At 42.9% G+C, this 21509-nt stretch overlaps 1 protein-coding gene across 1 annotated transcript in view; it reads right to left on the bottom strand.

Moving 5' to 3' along the window:
* The window catches only part of CYSTM1 (cysteine rich transmembrane module containing 1), an 85893-nt gene that overhangs the window by 29847 nt on the left and 34537 nt on the right, over nt 1-21509 (bottom strand). Inside the window, exon 2 of the mRNA XM_068273018.1 lies at nt 752-996. Coding sequence (XP_068129119.1) covers nt 752-983 — 232 coding nt within the window. The 5' untranslated portion in view covers nt 984-996. The remainder of the gene's footprint in view (nt 1-751; nt 997-21509) is intronic.

Below are 21509 nucleotides of genomic sequence, written 5' to 3' on the forward strand. Positions count from 1 at the left end.
TAATTCCCCTTCATTTGTGACAAATCACAAATATATTTTGAGCTCTCAGCTAGGTCCGCTCAGGAACCTCCTCTGCCTCAGCAGAGCAGCTGATTTTGTAAACACAGGATGTTAATATGTCTGCTTCCATGAAAGCAGGAGTATACACACTGCAGATTTATTGCAAGATTTTTATCAGCTGAAAAAAAAAATTCTTCAAAGGTTATTATGCTGTTGCTTATCTTTTAGAGCAGAGAGGAAGTTCTGAGTGCAGGTCCGCTTTAAAGATACGCTTGTGTGCTCAAAGTTTAAAGGACACCTGAGATAAAAAAAACTAATGAAATAAACAATTGTATCTATCCTCCTCAACATGATTTTAAGATATTCCACGGTTTTATATTTAAATCTATTTTAAGTTTTTACAGTTTTCTGGTTTTTGCTCAATGACACATTGATTGAAGTATGCCAGAGCTAAAATCTATGAACGATGAACCCTTTTTTTGATCTCTTTCCTGCTCTCAGAAGCCATTTTCTGCTAGGAAAGTGTTTTCTTGTTGTAATTTCTTATCAGTGAGGGTCACGCTGTAGTCTGACTCAATCCTGACTCAGACAGAAACTGCCACTTGCATACCTGATTTTTTTCTTTCAGGCAGAGAAAAAAAACCACAAACACACACAGCCTAGATATTTGTGGGCTAGGCACTTTACATACACATGTCTATCATGTCACCTCGGGTAAACCTCTTGTTTTGTTGCACATGAAATTCTATACCTGTATTTTTAGGAGCCTCCACATAGACTGGTCCAGGGGGCTGCTGGCCATATTGAGGATAACCTTGATAGGGCGGTTGTGCTGCTGGATAGGGTTGTGCTGGTGGATAGCCTCCGGGGCCTGGAGGGTAACCAGGATACGCAGCGGGAGGGGGCCCTTGTGGTTGTCCGTATGGTGGGTAAGGAGCTCCCGGATTCATTCCTGAATAAGGTGGAGGATTTTCATAATTCATGATGAAAGTCTACCTGTAAAATACAAAATGAAATTACAGTTGGCATAACAGGAAATGGTTTTCTTTACTTACAAACTGTAAATAACCCTGCAATGCAGTGCAACCTGGGAACATCAGCACATGAAAGTGTGGCGGGGTAGTCAGCAATGGCCACCCACACATCTGTTCTACTTGTGACGTAACACTTGGGCAGAAAACTTACAGGAGAAGGATCAGACAAATTATTTTCCCGAAACGAATACACCTTGCGGATCTGCTTTTTTTAGGTTTCAGAGAGGTGAAAATTTGTCTTTCTAAAGGACGGCCATACATCCATCGGTACCGCCAGGAGCATGCCCAATTGACGGGGCAACCAATTTCAGGCAGAAATAGGCCACAGGTATCGATCGGACATGCTGCATGATGTTGGGCAGTTTTTCATTGGGTTCGCAGTGGTAACTACGAGCAACGAAACCCCCTGGCCCTGTCCCCCTACTATAAAATGTGTCCCCCTGGTGAAGTATACTTTACCCGTCAGTCGCTGGCTCAAGGCTCTGGCCACAATCCACATACGCACGCCACACGTAGTTGCTGTAGTAACGTGGATGGAAGGGGGGGGGGGTGTTTAGGTAACATTTTGCGTCACAAGGCTAATTCCCGAGAGATTTCACTCTAAACCAATCGGGAATTAGGCTGCAGTGTATGGGCAGCCGACAGATCTCTCTATAATCAGATTCGATCAGGGAGAGATTTGTCTCTTGGTTGAAACTGCCCATCATCGCTAGATGTTTGGCTACCTTAAAGCGGATCCGAGATGAAAAATGAACTATAACAAGTAACTGGTCTATATATCTTATCTAAAGTTTAGATAGTTTACACAGCAAATCTAGCTGCAAACAGCTTTAACCTCCTTGCCGGTTATCCCGAGCTCAGCTCGGTGTAACCTGCGCTGGAGGATTTCTCAGGCCCCGCTGGGCCGATTTGCATAATTTTTTTTCCTACACGCAGCTAGCTCTTTGCTAGCTGCGTGTAGTACGTGATCACCGCCGCTCGCCGCCGATTCGCCGCTACCTGCCGCGCCACCCCCCCAGACCCCTGCGCAGCCTGGCCAATCAGTGCCAGGCAGCGCTGAGGGGCGGATCAGGATTCCCTGTGACGTCCCGACGTCCATGACGTCATCCCGCCCCGTCGCCATGGCGACTAGGGAAGCCCTGCAGGAAATCCCGTTCTGAACGGGATTTCCTGCTTATTCTGATCGCCGAAGGCGATCGGAGTGGGTGGGGGGATGCCGCCGCTCAGCGGCTATCATGTAGCGAGCCCTGCGAGTTCTGCGCTGCCTCCTTGCCGGATTAATTAGACCGGCAAGGAGGTTAATAGAATATGATTCTTTCTTCCTGTGATACAATGACAGCAGCCATGTTTGTAAACATTACACAGAGGCAGGCTTATCTGCATCTTGAGCAAAAAATAAATAAAATTAATCCCCCCCTCCTCCTATCTGCCTCTGAAATCTCTGGCTAGTAATACCTCCCCCTCCTCCTGCCCAGACTGAGCTCCCATGAGCCCTTGCTACTGTCTGAAAGTTCCTTGGCTCTCTGAAAACCTGTGGGCGTGGCTTGTTTAGTTTATAGGAAATTAGAGTATTAAAACAGAAACAAAAAAGTATTTGGCTTGAGGAATGCCCTATAAACAATAGGAAAGGAACACAATTATGCAATGAGTAAAAGTTCATCTCGGATCCACTTTAAATGTAATTTGTAATGAATCAGATATATTACTCAATAGATGACCCGCCTAAACAAACGCTGGTAGTTTCCTTAGCTGAGAATCAAGTATGTGTAGGTGTCCCAAGATGGCTTCAAAATCCGAAAACCCTGGAAGGACAGTAACTCTCAACATCACTGTTCTCACCACTCCCACTGGAAGCTGGTCCATCATGTGCCATACTGCTGTCCCTCCTCCCTTCACCATAGAAACAAATGCTGTGCTCTGCTAGAACAAGGATGAGGTCTGGACAGGACTACCTCCAAATGGTGCTCAAGGGAGAGAGTACTCAATCCCTTCGGACGACAACCATTGTGAATATGTACACCCCTTTACATGTACACGTTTATACGCAGCATCCAATTGGAGGAAAACACAGGTCTCATTACTCTTGTGTAGACTAAACGTATACCATAGCTGAACAACTAAATCTAAACCGGAAAAGCAAGAATCTAACATATGCTGTCCTCACGCCCATTGCTGCCCAGTTCTTCTCCGTCCCCCTACTTTGTACCATAAATCCTCTGCCACAGCTCAGTCCAGGTCGCCAGAGTCCAGGAGTTTGAGTCGGGGCAATTTTGGGCACCCGGAGTCTTGAGTCGGTAATTTCATAAACTGAGGAGTCTGAGTCGGATGATTTTTGTACAAAATCCACAGCCCTGTTAAGTATTACACTAAGGAGTCGGAGTTGAGGAATCGGAGCCATTTTATGTACCCGGAGTTGGAGTCATGGTTTCATAAACTCAGGAGTCGGAATCAACTCCACAGCCCTGCCGGAGTCAGGCGGTAGTGCACAGGCGCACGACAGCACAATGGCATCTAATACATGCCTGCTGCCCCCCATTTTTATTTAATTGTTCAGCTCTGGTATCCACTGATAAAAATATAATTCATTTCCAGATTATCAGCAGTATTTGGGCACACAAAGAGGAAGTGCTCAGAAGACCTGTTTCGACGGTGGAGGGGGTGTCCAGCAGAGGGACTCCAGGAGTATGCCCCTTCAACACATCACTAAACATCCACTTTAAGTGCAAAATATGCATTTCAAAAGTCTTCTAAAATACTTGAGATTGGTAGTGCCAACTTTGGAATGTTTGATTGTTTCTGTAACTTTTCCTTTAGAATACAGATTGTATTAGATGTCCGGGTATTTCGATAGGCCAACCACCAGGTGTTCCAACATAAAAATACAGCCGGATTTTTTGTAAGTTTTGTGTTAAGTGTTGATAAGGTTAGGCTTTTGCACTCATTTGGTGGTCTCCAGATTCACAAGGCAACATTTCGGCTTTTACAAATGTACCAACAATCTGTCCAACTATCTTACAAACTTGTCTGTTATGCTGGGCATACACGGCTCGATCCAGACGCTCGATTCTCCACTCTATTCTGCAGTAGATTCTCTTATCTTCCGCTCGTTTTTCTTATCTTTTTCCATTCACTTCTATCAGGAATAGAGTGGTAAAACGATCGAACGGGAGATCGGACATGTCGGAAATTATCTATCTAACCATCTATCTGCCCCAAAAACTAACAGTGTATTCCCAGCATTAGAAGGTAAGTAAGGTGTGTGTACGGCTTGATCCCAGAATTTTAATATTTTGATAACTCATAAAATAAAGATTTTGATATTTTTGTAAATTATACGTGAGACCATAGATAACTTTATTTTGCACAAACAGCCAGATGACCAACTGATAACAGGTTGTTTGCCAGATCCAACGGGTGGATCAATCTGCCCAACTATAGTGCAGGTTGGAACGCGTGTACAAGTCTTTTGAACAACTTTGTTGTTTTTGAATGCGGACATGTGGGGCAGTTTGTCGTTTAGCTTGCGCGCATAGTATTTAAGCGAGTTGGTTGATTAGATGGTAGACGTGTGAACGTACTTGTCAAGGTAAACAATTTGTTGTGTGTTTTTTGTTATGCATTCAGTTGGACGTGTGTATGTGCCTTTAATAGTGAGACCTTATTACTTTATGGGTGTAATCTGGTGTAAGCCTTTTTGCGAATGTCATGAACCTTGCTCACCATTTATGTTCTGCCATTGTGTAACTTTGCACTGCTTTGTGTCAGGCAAGTGGAAATAACTAAATTAACTAAGGAATTTGAAAGTGCTCTGCAGCAAGTTGAGTATTGCCGGTATTGTTTACGCGGTTTATGAAGCTCTGAAAGCAAAGGTTATTTGGCAAGCCCAACGCGCTGCGACACCAACCAGCAACTGGCTTATACAGGCAGCAGGGAAGCAGCTTCTCACCCAGCAAATGCAGCAGGACCTGAAAGCCAACTAATCTACAGTAGCTCTTTATTTGCAACAGTAAAAAACAAGGAAATGACCCTACTTGATCAGGCAGTGATGTCCCTTTCCTAATCCCTCTTTTACAAGTATCCAGGTGTTGTATGGTTTCAGGTCACGTTACTCTCCATGCATGGTTAAAATGACCGCTCTTTTCTTGGGATTTGGCCGCTGGTTGTTTCCTGAAGCTGTTCGAAAAAAGGGGAAATAGTGCGCAAAATTTTATAAGGCCTAAGTCACACCCCCATTATTTTGGATTTGCATTCCCAAAGCAGACTGAAGACACACACACTAAAGGTTTCTTGGCCAAGGTAGCCAGTCAGGGCTGCCTCTGCCAAGTATCTAGTTGTGTATATGGTGGCCTTGATGCATCACAGAGAAATCCAGATCCTGCATCATCTCAAATGAGCACATGCCGAGCCCATTGCTCCCCTACTCGACCCTCCCTCTCAAAGCCGATTAGTCCCACCCCCTTCTACGGAAACAGAATGTGTCACTAGCCTATAGGCTGTACAGTACTAGGCCCCCAACTGTAGCCTGAGAGATGAAGTCCAAATTCAAAAACGCTACATGCAGAGTGAGATTTTATAGAAATTATGTAAAATTACAAACACATTTTTGTAGCAATCGTGATGAGATTTCCTTATCCAAATGGGTGTGCAAAGCGATATCACCAAAAAATGGCTGACAAATCGCAATGCAGAACTGCAATCTCAAGTGTGAACCTGTGGTTTCCCTGTATAACGTATTGAAATATGCCGAACTAAGGTCTTTTTTTTATAGTTTTGCAGAGATGCAATTAGTTGGATTTTTAGCACCTGCTGTAGTTGTCCTGGAGAAGCAGCTGCAAAGTATGTGGCTTTAACCCTTTCCCATTACAGCTCACACTGTGGCGCCGCATTAGCCCTCCCACCCCCATGCGTCTCCCCCAGCCTGGCAGCCTATGCAGAGCAGGCACTGGGAGCACTTTCATATTTACCAGTTCCAGATGCTGGATCGATTCTTCTCTTCCTCTGGAGTAAAAGTGCTGTAATCCCGACAGCTCCTCCTGGGTCCCAATCACGTGATATGACATGTGACTGGGACCCAGAGGAGGGTGTCAGCATGGCAACGCCGCTTGGTGGTGGAAGAGGGGAGATGGAACAGTCTATTCCGTTACCCCGCTTCCACCATCGAGTGGTGCTACAATGCTGACACCATCCTCTGGGTCTCAGTCACATGTCGTATCATGTGATTGGGACCCAGGAGACGATATCGGGATTACAGCGTTGCGGGTGGAGTAAGAAGAGGAGAGCTGATCCAGTGTCCAGAACAGGTCAACATAAAAGCGTTCCCTGTGCCCACTCTGCATGTACTGTGGAAGAGGCTGGCCGAGAACAACTGCCTGAGACAAAATTACCCTAAGTTATCTAAGCGGGATAACAGGGAAAGGGACTACTGACCTGAGAGGGATATGGAGTCTGCCATATTGATTTGCTTTTAAACAATGCAGATTGCCTGGCAATCCTGCTCATAACCTGTCTCAAATACTTTTAGTCCTAGACCCTGAACAAGCATGCAGATCAGATGTTTGACTTATGATTGACTGGATTTTCTCCATGTTCGTTTCAGGTTTGTGATTTAGACACTACCGATGCTTCAACGATCAGCAGTTCGCCAGGCAACTGGCATTTTTTTTTTGTTTAAAAAGGAAATAAATATGGCAGCCAGAGCCGTAACTAGACAACACTGGGCCACCCTGCGAAACTTTGGATGGGCCTGTCCCACCCTCCCCCCTCGCTTTCTGCACAGGTAAATTGAGAACCAATGTTATTCAATTGGCTAGTGCACACTTGCATGTGTTTCCCCATGCAGATATAAACAGAGAGCAGTGAAGCACTGCATGCATTTTCTCTATCAGTTACATTAGCGTCTGTGATAAAGAGAGACAGAGACACATGATGTGCACAACACATACAGAAAGCAGACAAGACGAGTGTGCTCCCACCCTCAGCTTATTACACTTACTCTGTCCATCTCTGATGGAGCAGAACTGGCTCTGAAGACTCCTCCGGCATCACTACAGTGCACAGCACTTGGGGGAGGGGTAGAGCAGTATTGCTTACAAGACCATAGTCTGCAAATCTTGTCTACAAAATTTAGTATTATTCATTATCAGTGGCTGAGCAGATGCAGTAATTAGAACAAGTGTGCAGATAGAATTTTTTTTCTCTTTTTTCTCTCCTTGCCCTTAGGGCTCGTTTCCACTGTAGCGGTGCGGAATCGCCTGGATTCCACCGCTGAAGAAATCGCATGCGGCTGCGTTTCCCCATGCGGATTTACCCGCGATTTCGCATGGCAAGGAGCCAGGCGAATTTAACCATGTCACTGCCTGTGTAAAGTTCCATTGCCTTTCATGCGAAATCGCCTGCGAAATCGCGGGGAAATCCGCATGACAAAGCCGCATGCGATTTCCCTATTGAATGCATTAGCGGCGATTCGCCCGCATTCCTGCCGCACGCGAAATCTGACGACCCTGTCGTGCAGATTTTTCCCGCACCGAAGAAACGCCGCCGCACACGTGGAAACAGCCCCATCCACTAACATTGAGTACGCGAATCCGCATGCAGTGCCCGCATGCGGATTCGCTATAGTGGAAACGAGCCCTAAGTTGTCAGTCTCGCACAACAGGTAAAAGAAACCTCCCCACACACGGGGCCCACTGACCCCCCCCCCCCCCTGCTGCTGCATCCCTTGCAGGGTCTATTGTTACACCCCTGATGGCAGCCTCCATATCGCTCTCTGGTCAGTTGTCATTTAAATCGATTGAGAAGCCCTTTTCCTGTAGCCTTACATAGGCCAGGAAAAAAAAACACACCAATTTAAACAGCACCCATGCCAAATATAAAGAATCCTATACAAGGCAGGTGCAGCTTGCTTTCACAGCACTTACATGTCACTCTCCATGCTTTGTTTAAAGCGCATATATACAGTTTTATGCAAATGTTTAGGCACTCCCGGCCAACTACACATTCATTTTGTAAGTGACAGCAGTAAACAACTACTGCAGGAAAATCAGAGCAACTAGGTTTTATTTTAAGACCTTTAAACCACGCAGCCAGATTACATTGGTAACTGTGCTGCAGCTCCATCTTTGAATGCGGCTTCATAGAGCCACAGTTTGTTTTAAACTGCGTACATGAATCACTCTTTAGCAGTTTGCATATCACAATACCACATCGCCGCCGGTCACCTCTCACATGCCCAGGCCGCATCTCTCCAAGCTCCGCCCTATGCATTTAGTCACGTGGGTTGTGACTCATCAGGGTCACCTGTTGAGGTAATATTTCACGATGAGGAGGCCTGCTCTGCTTTTGTTTTTAAGGTTCTACAGATTGACCGTGTGTGAACAATTGGCGCAACTATTATTCAAAACTACAATTGTGACTGAGATAGAGGACTGAGCGCAACATCACGGTAAAAATGAATGAGATTGGCTCACAGTGATCACAGGGTCAGGAGTCAATGAAATTCAGCTCCCGACTCGCTCACAGAGCTCTGCAGTCATAGCGATGGCAGATCGAGGGGCCTGCAGCAAGGGAGATTGGTGGGAGCAATTTCTTGTCAGATAGACTGTACAAATCGATTATTTCTGTCAGGTCCGATCTGATTTCGGATCGTTTTTCTGATCACTTGTATAGCAAAATTGATCAGGAAATGATCAGAAATCAGATCTGTTGGAAACAATCGATTTGACGCATTGAACTAATATACAAAGTAGTGTTCTTCTAAGCAAAAGTTGACAGTAGGAGGGGTGTTATGCATGCTGGCTCTGCAAAGGCAGAGAGAGGTGCATTCTTAAGAAACTTTATACAACGCATGCGTTTTTTTCGCACCTTCTGGTTTCCTATGTAGTCAGAGTGATGTAATGTTGCTATGGAAATTAAAAATTGGATGCAAAGATTTGAATTCAAAAACGCACATAAAATGCATGCATTTTAACAAGTTAGCATCAAAAATGCATGTCTGCAACCATGCTTTAGGGTGAGAGGTCAGGAGAGGGGGGGGGGGGGGGGAAGGAATATACAAGGCTAGTCTATCAACAGGAAGGAAGCGCCAATCTTCCTGACAAATGCAGAGTTGCAAATTAGATCCTGTAAATATTGGTACACATTATTAACTGTACATCTACCTCACTGACAGCTTTAAGGTACATTTCCACTAGAAGCAATTCTCATATAAGTCTTTTTTTACTTGCGAATGCATGCACAAACGCACTTTTTTAGCAGTTTTTCATTTCAATATGCATATGTAAAAGCGCACAAAAAAAAAACCAAAAAAAAAACCACATAAGCGGCAACGGCAGGCGGCATCTGAATTGTAGCACCGCTGTCCAGTATTTTCCTGGATGCAAGCGTTGCATCTTAAAGAGACTCCGTAACAAAAATTGCATCCTGTTTATCATCCTACAAGTTCCAAAAGCTATTCTAATGTGTTCTGGCTTACTGCAGCATGTTCTACTATCACCATCTCTGTAATAAATCAACTTATCTCTTGTCAGACTTGTCAGCCTGTGTCTGGAAGGCTGCCAAGTTCTTCAGTGTTGTGGTTCTGTGATGCATCTCCCCCCTCCAGGCCCCTCTCTGCACACTGCCTGTGTATTATTTAGATTAGTGCAGCTTCTCTCTGCTCTATTATCTTTTACAAGCTGGATAAATCCTCCTCTGAGCTGGCTGGGCTTTCACATAGGGCTGGTGCACACCAAAACCCGCTAGCAGATCCGCAAAATGCTAGCAGATTTTTAAACGCTTTTTTTTATTTTTCTATGGCGTTTTGCTAGCGTTTTGCGGATTGCTGCTGCGGTTTTCAGTATAGTAGATTTCATATATTGTTACAGTAAAGCTGTTACTGAACAGCTTCTGTAACAAAACCGCCTGCAAAACCGCTCTGAACAGGCGTTTTTCAGAGCGGTTTGCGTTTTTCCTATACTTAACATTGAGGCAGAAACGCATCCGAAATCCAAAAAATGCCTCACCCAGGTATTTTTCGTTTCTGCAAAACGCCTGCCGCTCTGGTGTGCACCACCCCATTGAGATACATTGACCAAGCAGATCCGCAGCCGCAAGCGGATCTGAAAACGCCCAAAAAGCCGCTCGGTGTGCACCAGCCCATACTGAGGAATTACATACAGGCAGAGCTGTCTGCACTCTGCAGGAAGAAACAGCCTGACACTTCAGTGGAAGATAGCTGCAGGGGGAAAGAAACCCACAAATGATCTCTTGAGATTCAAAAGGAAGGCTGTATACAGCCTGCTTGTGTATGAATGTATTTTCTATGTGTGGACATACTGTACATCAACCTACTTCCTGTTTTGGTGGCCATTTTGTTTGTTTATAAACAAACGTTTTAAAAAACTGTTTTTAACCACTTTTAATGCAGCGAGGAGCAGGGAAATTGTGACAGAGGGTAATAGGAGATGTCCCCTAACGCACTGGTATGTTTACTTTTGTGCGATTTTAACAATACAGATTCTCTTTAATGCAAACTGACCCATTGAAATGCAAATTCACATGCTGAAAAAAAACTACACAAATTTGCACCTCGTGGAAACTGGCTCTTGCCCCGCAGCCAAAACATGTGCTGAACTATGTGTACCCAGATCCTAAAGTCGACCTACAGTCAGTCACTAAAAAAAAAAAAAAAATTATATATATATATATATATATATATATATATATATATATATATATATATATATATATATATATATATATATATATATATATATATATATATATATATATATATATATATATATATATATATATATTTCATAAGCTGGATGAAATCTACCATTTCAGAAAAAAACAAAAAAACATCAACAATTCTGAAACACACGTAATCTTAATGCTTTTGTATCTTTTAATAGCTCGACAAATGCAAACACTAAACAGGCACCACATTAATGGTCACAATTCAAACATGTGACTTAGTCTGAAACTACACAGTATGTAGGAAAGAATGACTGAAACCCATGACACAATTACCTCATGAGAGGAAAAACATAACGTAATTGATTTCATAATTTCAAAGAACTCGACTGTTACGCAACCACCTGCATGTGACAGGTTGTACAAATACACTTGAGACTGAGTCATTCGACTTCCTTGGCTGGAGGGGGCAAAAAACCCCACAAAACCATTTTGCCAATAGGGGGCAGAGATGAGAGACGGACATACAGTCTGTACGATAAACTACACAGCACGCCATCCGGTCTACTATCTACATTATGTAATGGGCAAAAACATTTTTGATCATTAAGTCTGAACACCAACAAATATGTACCTGTTCCAGTTTTTCTTCTGATCTACCAGACTTTTGGGATGAATATATTGCAATACATCAACCATGGAATTGTTCTGTTGATTTGCAACTTCTGGCCAGCTTTAGCAGAATAAGGACATATGGCTTCTGAAAGATGTGTTAGAAGCTAAAGAGGATTCAGAACAACTTCTAGTAAGTAGAATGCAGTAAATTATTCAGGACACCCACTTTTATGTTAAATATCCTGGTTTCAGCACTAGAAACCTTTCCTATAGCTGTATATTGGTTGCGCCCCACCCCACCGAGGTTTAGCCTTGGCAGTTTATTATGTGAAAAACACCTCCCATGAGACCAGCTACATTTTCTACTGGCTTTAGAAAACTCAGTAAACATACATTCCGCAGAGATCATCTGCCAGCACTAAAGATATTACAGCCCATGATAAATTTCAGAAAGTAAATCAGGGAAAGGAAAGATTTTACAATGGGCAATAACTGACAATTCTATTCGTTATTTTGACTACAGTTCCTTTAAAACAGCCTTTTTCAACCTTTTTAACCTGGAGGAACCTTGCAAAAAACTTTTAGATCTCAAGGAACCCCTGCAAACAATATTTTAATCTCGAGGAACCCCTGCATTTATTTTTCCAGAGGCGTGGTCTTTAAAAGTAGGTGAGGCTGTTAATTTCACTAGCCCCTATTACACGGCCACATTATACTTTGTTCATTATTATTCTGACCCCCAATTTAGTGTTTATTTTTACAGTACCCCTATTATAATGTGCTCTATTATACTTCCTCCACGATGGGGGAAAATGCCCAGGAACCCCTGCAGAGTCCTCAAGGAACCCTGGTTGAAAATGCCTTCTTTAAAAAAAAAGTATACCTGAGGCCACACACACACAGTTTCCTCCAGCCCCCTTCTGGCTCACTGGTCCCTCGCTATTCTCTCAGGTCGCCTGGACTGCACATGCACAACCCCCCCCCCCCCCCCCCCCGAACAACAAATTACCAGAGAAATTAGCAGAGGATCCAGCCTGGGAGGATGGGGAGGGACCTGAAGGGGGCTGTAGGAAGCCCCAGGTATGTATACTTTTTTTGTGGATCTCAGGATTTCTTTCAACATTACTATTTGGTATGGGGGAGCCATTAAGGATGGACAAAGGCTGAGCGGTGAGGTCAGGGTAAGAATAGGCTGTTGGAAATGCCACAATTACATGAAACAAATATCGGGACTTGTGCATTTTTAACATTTTTAATACCTGATAACCAAATACTGAACAAAAGTACTCCTCAATGACTGTTTTGTCCAGATCCATACTAGGCAGGGTCTGAAACTGAAGCAAACATAGCTCTGCTCTTATTTTTGTGGGTTAGAATATATAAAATGCTGAAACAATGTAGAAGTCAGTGTGAACTGTGACTGACAGCAGTGTGTAAATATGTCAGGCGTATGCATGTTGTGCACTTATGGCAGCTGGCTGAGACAACAGCTGTACCGAGCCTGACAGGGTCCAGATTGTCTGAGTGATTTCATGAAATTAGTGTCACTGGTTGCCCAGCCAACCAGATCACCACACCATTAGCTAAGCAGCAAGATGCTCAGGATGCTAAGGGTGCTAAGGGCGTGGCAACTGGCTTTTCTACAAAACCTATAGCCTGCTGTACCCATTATTAAGCATTTATATAACTGACATATTCCACAGTATATAGCCTAGTCACTAACTGTCCCTCAGATGAGCTCACAATCTAGTCCTTACCATAGCCATATGTCCATTGTAGTCTAGGGCCAATTTAATGGGAAACCAATTAAAGTAAACCGGAGATGTTAAAATAAAAAGATTTGATTACTTAGGCCCTGTTCAGACTATGTGCGTTCCTAGCCGTTTTTACAGAACGCATACAGAAAGATTTTACGCATAGAAACGGCTACTAATGTTTTCTAATGGCCTCGTTCACATGTATGCATATAAGACGCATACGTTTCTCATCCGCATTGCTGCACGCAGTTCTGTGCCTCACGCACAGAAACTGACGCAATGAAAGTCTATGGACGCTTATCAAAAACGCGTACTATTGCGTTTTAGCGTTTCCCTCTGCGGTTCCCATAATTCTTTGTTTCCCGAGTCACGTGTGTGTGCAAAACGCAATAGAAAACGCATTCGAACGCAAGAAAAACGCATGTGTTTCTTTGAATTTATACGCGTTCTACAAATGCTGACAGTCTGAACAGGGCCTTACTCGGGGCTTCCACCAGCCCCATGAGCACGAATGCCTCCCTCGCAGTCCTCCCGAGTGCCGCAATCAGTCCTGGTAATCTGGCTCAATCGGCTCTTCTGCGCATCCGTAGCCCCTCCACGCATGTGCAGAGGAGCCGATTGGCACTACTGGACCAAATTACCGGGCCAGATTGCGGCTGAACAGTGGCACTCGAGAGGACAGCGAGAGATGCATTAGTGCTCTTGGAGCTGGAGTAAGCTCCGGGTAAGTAATCAAATCTTTTTGACATAACAGGTATACCAACTTCTCTGTTTTTGAAATGTGGGAGGAAACCAAAATGCTCAAAGAAAACCCATGCAGACACGGGGAGAACATGCAAACTCTGAGCAGATGGTGCCCTACCTGGGATGCAAACTGGGGACCCAGCACTGCCAGGAGAGAGTTTGTTGGGTGATGGATTCTGCGCATGCGAACGATCGTTATCTAACAACATCTATACACACTTGCTTTGCAACGATCGCCCTTCAGTTTTTCCGTTTCAACCCAAAAACTTCCTTTTACCAATAATGTTAGCCATTATATTTGATGATCAATCACTAAAAATTCTTCCGATTGTCAGCCAAACGATCGTTAACTGCTGTTATAAACTATAGTCTAAAGTCTGCACATGGTATAAGCTCTCTGTCTGGTGTCTTCACTCTGCTCCCCCTCCTCTTCTGAATAGACAGGTTGCCAGCTGAGTACTTTAGCAGATGAGGCAGGGGTAGCAAAGTGAAGAGACCAGGCAGAGGAGTTTCTCACAAGCAATTACATTTTCAGATTAGCAAAGCAGTACTAACTTTCCCTGCTCTCTGCACTGAAAGTAAAGGTTTTTATACAAAGGGAATGCTTTTAAATGTTCTTTTATGTACCCAAGTAGGTACTTAAACTTTCATATAGGGAGTTTAGGAGACTTCTATCCTACATGAAAAAAACTAAGCAGAAATCTATTGAGGTTGGTTTAATGCAGTGCTACTCTAGGTTGCCATTCATCCCCTATGCCTGCTGCCCCGCACAGAGCTTTAAAGTGTCTGATCAGACCCTTCATGGGTAAAATCAAAAGCTAATTAGACATGTGACTATAGATTATCGAACTTTACATAAGCCGGCCAGAAAACACAATCCATATATGGTCAGACTAAGATTACATTGCTGAGTAAATAACAGAAGCGGGTCATTTCTGGTTGCCAAGGACACGTAAATATTCGCTAATGAACCCAATGCTAGAATCTCATCTAATAAGGTCAGATCATACCTGAATGTACTACATCTACAGCCAACTTTGTTTCTTTTTATAGAACCACTCTATTTAGCCATTTACTAAGCCTTTCCACCAAATAGGGATTACCAGGATGAATGTTTAAACCAGTGTCTGCAGTAGGCGGTTCTCCTTGTTTGTTTACCCTCGCTAGGAACAAAGCTGCAAAACAATGCTTCTAATACAGAGAACCCTGGACATTTCAAGGCAGTCTGATCAATTGTGTGGAAATAGAACAGGAAGGAAGAATTCAATTCCATCCACAAAACACAATAACAGGGCTACAGGCTGCAAGACAGCGTGGCTTCAATGCACAAGCTGAATGCTGGAACTACTGTCAGCTTTAGCTTTACACCTGAGTGCGTGAAAAATATGAAGCTTACATTAATGTCTTTCTAAACTTTTAAGCAAACCTGTCAGAAAAAAAAAAAGTTAGAAAACTACGGTAAGTGAAAGGAAACCTGTGGATAATCCAAACGGTTTTAAATTGAACAGATCAGGACTTTTTGCCCCCGGGACATCTCAATAGCACATTAAAAATGCATGCCAACAATGTGGCTCATTACAAAAAATATATATATTCTACCTCTTTTTACATTTAAATGTTTGTTAGGCCTGGAACCCACTAGCAGTACGCCTCTAAGTCTTTTCTAAGCGCTCAAGATTTAAAGAGAACCTGAACGGAAAATAAAAAGTCAAAATAACCATACCACAGGTCATACTTCTCTCCTATGTTGTCTACTCAATCTCTTTCTCCTCTCCTGCGTCCTGCTGGTCCACTGTGATCAATGGAATGTTCCATCCTCCATTTTAAAAATGGCCATTACCCCATAACTGCTTCCTGATCAGCACACTGTTAAACTGTAATATCCCCCACTTGAGCCATAGGGAACCATGGACATTACCTTGCACATTCAGTTGTAACTCACATCTGCTGATATATAACTGACAGCAACTGGTATATTTCAGTTCTGACAAAATGTTGTCAGAACTGGAAGGGATCACTGTAAGAAGAAAATGGTGAGTCTCTGAGAGGAACTGACGGTGAGGTTAGTATGTAATATTCATTTGCAGCTACATTATGTATTTTAAATAATTTACTCGCTTCAGGTTCCCTTTAAAGAGCTTTGCTAATGTATTGCTATGTGTGATCCCACTTGAGGGATGTGATCTTTACAAAAAGCCCCATAGCCTTATATTAGCAAGAGCTTTTCACATCGCAAGCTCTTAGAAAAGCGCTGCTAGATGGTCCCAGGCTTTAGAGGCTTTTATTGCCCTATTTCTGTGGCCTGCCATCCGTAGAAAGAGCAGACCGATAAGGACTACTGTAATTAGCAGGAGCAATCACAAGCTTCCATCAGCAGAAGGGATGAGAAGATAGGACACTGTACTTCAAGCAATTTAGAGAAGTCACACTATGACATGCACACCTTCCCCTGGATACATAAGGGCAGATTGAAGAGGAGGGGGAAAATGGCAGCTCCTAAAGCTATTAGAAACGTGGAAAAACTGCGGGGGGGAGGGGAGGGGGGTGAAGCTGCTTGGATCTCATTAACCATTTGAGCCGCCTGGACGTGATTGTCATTGATCCGAGTCCCCGGTAGAAAGACCGACTGCTTCTTATCAGAAGTTGCAGTCTTCCTGATTAAAAGTAATTAAAAAAAAAATAATAAGTTTCCCGCCCTTATGCTTCCTGGAAGCGAGAGCATTCACTTCCAGGAGGAAAAGAAAAAAAATGGACTGTAGCAATCTTGTGGCCAAATAGTAAATCTACATCTACATACATTTTTTAAAGAAATAAAACATTACTACATTTGAAATTAACCGTTTACCTCCCACACCAAAAATGACCCAAATAAAATTTCTAATAAAAAACAAACAAAAAACAAACAAATAGTTACCTAAAGGTCTGAAAATGAATATGCATGTAAAGATGGTATATTACGAACATTTTCTAAATTATGGACACAAAACTAAAAAAAAAAAAAAAAAAAAAAAAAAAAAAAAAAAAAAAAAAGTACCTTTATTTTCAAATAAAATACTGGCACCATACATTGCGATAGGGACATAATTTGAATTGTGTAATAACCAGGACAAATGGGCAAATAAAATTATATAGGTTTTAATTATGGTAGCGTGTATTATTTTAAAGCTATAATGGCCGAAAACCGAGAAATGATTTTTTTCCTGTGAAAATATTTCTGTGAAAATGCATTTAGAAAAAAATAATGCTTAGCAAAATGTACCACCCAAACTGCCTAACTGGTGGCGGAAAAAAAAAAAAAAAAAAAAAAGATATAGATCAATTCATTGTGATAATTAGTGATAAAGTTATTGGTGAATGAATGGGAGGTGAAAGTTGCTCTGATGCATAAGGGGAAAAATACTCGCAGGCTGAAATGGTTAATATACTCTTCAGCCGCATCTACACGCGTAGATGCGGCCGCGATGTTCCTTATCAATCGAGCCGCTGATGCGACAGGACGGATCTCCCCACTGCCAATTCCCTGCTCGCTCCCCGCAAGGGGACAATGGCAGGGAATCGAGCGGAAGATAAGCGGGGAATCGAATGCGGGGGACGCGGAAGAGGCGATCCGGCGGCTAATCGAGCCGCCGGATCGCAGCCTCATCTACACATGGCTTGGACCGTTTCAGATCGCAGCTCTGGTCCCCTCTATGTATGAGCACAGCTGTACTGTGCATGCACAAGTAAATCAGCGTCTGCACGACCGCACAAAGCCACTTGTGGCTAAGTAAGTTGGCCACTAACGATCCAATTTCTAGCGAAAAATCATTCAAGCGATAAGAAAATTCTGATCGGAATTGAAACCTACTACACTACCAACGAACCAATCTTTGCTTCCTATCACAACCAACAAGAAAATCCAAATTTTGGTTTGACGAAAAGCCAATCGGACTACGGTTTTTATAATCGTTCACAATCGATTGTGCCCATCATCGGAGATTTACAACCAACCCGATCAGAATTTCTGATCGCTCGAACGATTTTTTGTTAGAAATTAGATAGTTAGTGGCCACCTTTACAGGTTTGATTTAAACAAACAAAATGCGATGCGGGCCTATCGGGAGCATGTCGCACTATGGCTTCGATTTGTGGACGATATATTGGTCCTATGGCGAGGATCCGAGTCTGAACTACATTGCTTTGTCAATGAACTAAATAGAAATGATAGCAACATTTTTCTGACCTATACATATGACAAAAGGGAAATCTCATTTCTAGATTTAAAGATCTATAAAGAGGTCAGTAACCTCTATACAAGAACGTATCGAAAGGAAACTGCGGGTAACACCCTGCTCTCAGCCACTAGCTTCCATTTGCCATCACAAAAGTGGGCAGTTCCCACAGGCCAATTTATGCGTATTCGCAGGAATTGTACAAAACAGTGCGATTTTGAAAAAGAGGCGGAAGAGTTAAAAGATAGGCTGAGAGCACGAGGTTACCCTGAAAATAAAATTAAGGAAGTTTATGGAAAAGCATCAGGAAAGACCAGGGGAGAACTCTTGATGGGCAAAAATATGACCAGGAAATAAGATATGGAACAATACCCTTCTGGTTGCACACGTATGGTCACTACCTATGGGTCCCACTATTATGATGTAAAAAATATCCTTGAAAGGCATTGGCATTTGCTATGTAGGGATCAATTCCTAAAAGATATAGTGGGGGAATATTCACACATGGCTGCAAAACGTTGCAGGAATTTGAATGACCTCTTGGTGACAAGTGACTTTGGTTACAAATGCAGAAATAGAGGCAAAAGGAAATGGAAAAAAGGAATGAATAGGTGTGGTAACTGTGATATTTGCCCCTATGTACAAAAAGGTGATACCTTCTATAATCAGGAAAAGACGGAATGTTTCCATATAAATGACTATATTTCATGTTCAACTGAAAGAGTCATTTACCAGCTACGTTGCAGCTGTAACAAAATCTATATAGGAAAAACCCACAGATTATTAAGAAAAAGGATACAAGAGCACATTAATAACATCTTAAACAAGGAAGAAAAAAGCCCAGTAGCAATGCACTTTCAAAAGGAACACAATTCAGATCCTAATCATTTAAAAGTGATGGGCATCTACAAACTTAATATAAGCCCACGGAGGGGCGACTATGATCATGAGCTCCTAAAAAAGGAGTCCTATTGGATATATAAATGTAATGCTATGCAGCCAAATGGACTAAATAGCGACATGAATTTAAAAGTATACTTATGATCTGCCACTGGAGGGAGTAAGGATATTCTATTTTCAACCCAGCTTGCTTTTAACTGACCTTTCTACGCTCACAGACCTCCGCTCATGCGCATAAAAGAGAGGGAAGGCCTGCGACGTCACGTCTGATGAAACCCGGAAGCGGGTGAAACGCGTCACGTGAGCTGCCGCCATGCGACTACGCTAACCTCGCAGCTACCTCACAGCCTCCGCTCACTCCCCGACTAAGAAGACCGCTAGCCGCACAGTGGACTGGAGACGCTTTACAAGAGGGCGCGCAGGGAACCCGGCTAACAAACTGGCCAGTGCCGGCAGTACCCGCCCCAAAACGGAATGCGGAACAAAACTCCCCTATGGGCACGTGAGTCTGGATGAATGTAAACCAGAGACTGGTGCAAACGGGTATGCATTTGGCATAAGCGGCCATGCATGCAATGAGGGCGTATTAGAGGCTTAGTCGACATATGACAATACAACCAGCCATCGGAAACAGAGCTACTGCTACTACCATAACTGCTTGCTTATACTGTGCATACTAACTGGCTGCTTGGAGGATAAGCTATTGTCGCCTGACACTAACATTTTGAGGCAAGACGTACAGACATTGCTACTCATTTAAAGGGGGCCCTGAAGAAAATATCAATATAAAACTGACATTAGGAGTGCACTCCTTTAGTTAGGCCCTAGACCTCAATGTTACAGCCTTTTTAGGTGGTTTTAAAGAGGAGGGATCCTGGGTTTGCTTGTATTTAACAATAAAGTGCTTTTTTCATTATTAACAGAGGCTCCCTATGCTACTATTGTTTGTTCTATAATTAAATATAGGTGAGACTTAGCATAAATTCAGGTTGATATCCCGCTTGTTGTAGAAGGTTTGATTTAAACAAAGAGGTAAACGGGTGCGTTTATTTTCGCTCTGATATGTGTATGTGATTAATCTGTTCATAAAGTCATATCTAATATTTCTAATAAGTGAGCTTAAAGGGATGGTCTACAAAATGCAAATAGTTATGAAATGACGCAGAATTATGCAAATGTATGCTACTTTAAAATGGACCAAATGGAAAAACACCTGCCTATAAGCAACATGCAATGTGAACACAAAACCACAAATGTAAACCGCAGACAACGTGAACCGCCCCCTTAGAATTGCATATGATGTCAGTGCACGGTGCCTCACATTGCGTGGAAATAATGAGCCCTCCCTTTAAAGGATACCCGAACTGACATGTGACATAATGAGATAGTGTGACCCTCACTGATAAGAAATTCCAACTATAAAAACACTTTCATTGCAGAAAATGGCTTCTGAGAGCAAGAGAGATAAAAATGGGAATTTCTTATCAGTGAGGGTCACACTGTAGTCACTTCCTGTCTGAGTCAGCCACTTACATACCTGATATTTAACTCTTTCAGACAGAGAAAGAAAAAAAAGGAACACAGCATAGTTATTTGTGTGCTATGCACTGTACATACACATGTCTATCTCATCATGTCACTTCGGGTATCCTTTAAAGCGGACCTAAACTCAGAACGTCTTCTCTGCTCTAAAAGATAGAAATCCTGCAATAAATCTGCAGTGTGTCTACTTCCTGCTTTCATGGAAGCAGACATATGTTAACATTCTGTGTTTACAAATTTGCTGCTCTGCTGAGGCAGCCAGCTGACAGCTGAGAGATCAAAGTTGTGATTAGTCACAGGTGAAGGGTAATAAGCCAGGCTTAACGCTCTAAATACATACAGGGTTAATTTCTCTAGGTTTTCTTTCTGTCCTGTGCAAGAGTTCAGGTCCACTGTCAGGTTCAAGACTATCCAACATAGTGTGACAGTCTTCTTTCAGTCAAGCAGCTATGCAAATTTAGGGGTAGTTATCCACTACAGGTGATTTGTGGCAATCACAAAGCATGCGATTTGTTACATTTTGGAAGTGCCGCGATTTCTGGAGCTATCAGGATTTGGCTACTGTAGCCACTGATGCAATCACTCCAGGATCACTCTCAAAATGCTGCAAACAGTGTTTTGCTATTGCTCTGCATTCCCAACACACTTGGACCACCCCCATAGGGATCCACTGGCCTTGCACTTTACTGATCACCAGCGATTGGCAAGCACTCCTATTGCACCCAGGTCCTTAACAGAATTAAGTTCCACTGAATGAACAGACCTCTAGGCTTGACTGCAGCTGACCACGCTGAATTAAAACCAACTTAAAGAGGAACTCCAGTGAAAATAACGTAATGAACAAAAGTGCTTAAATTTTACAATAATTGTTTATAAATGATTTTGTCAGTGTTTGCCCATTGTAAAATCTCTCTTCTCCCCGATTTACATTCTGACATTTATCACATGGCGAGATTTCTACTGCTGGCAGTTGAGGTCAGTGGAAGGAGAAGCTGCTTGCCTTTTGGCAGTTGGAAACAGCTTTAACCTCC

The sequence above is a fragment of the Hyperolius riggenbachi genome, chromosome 3, assembly GCF_040937935.1.
Source record: "Hyperolius riggenbachi isolate aHypRig1 chromosome 3, aHypRig1.pri, whole genome shotgun sequence".
Taxonomy (NCBI): Eukaryota; Metazoa; Chordata; class Amphibia; order Anura; family Hyperoliidae; genus Hyperolius; species Hyperolius riggenbachi.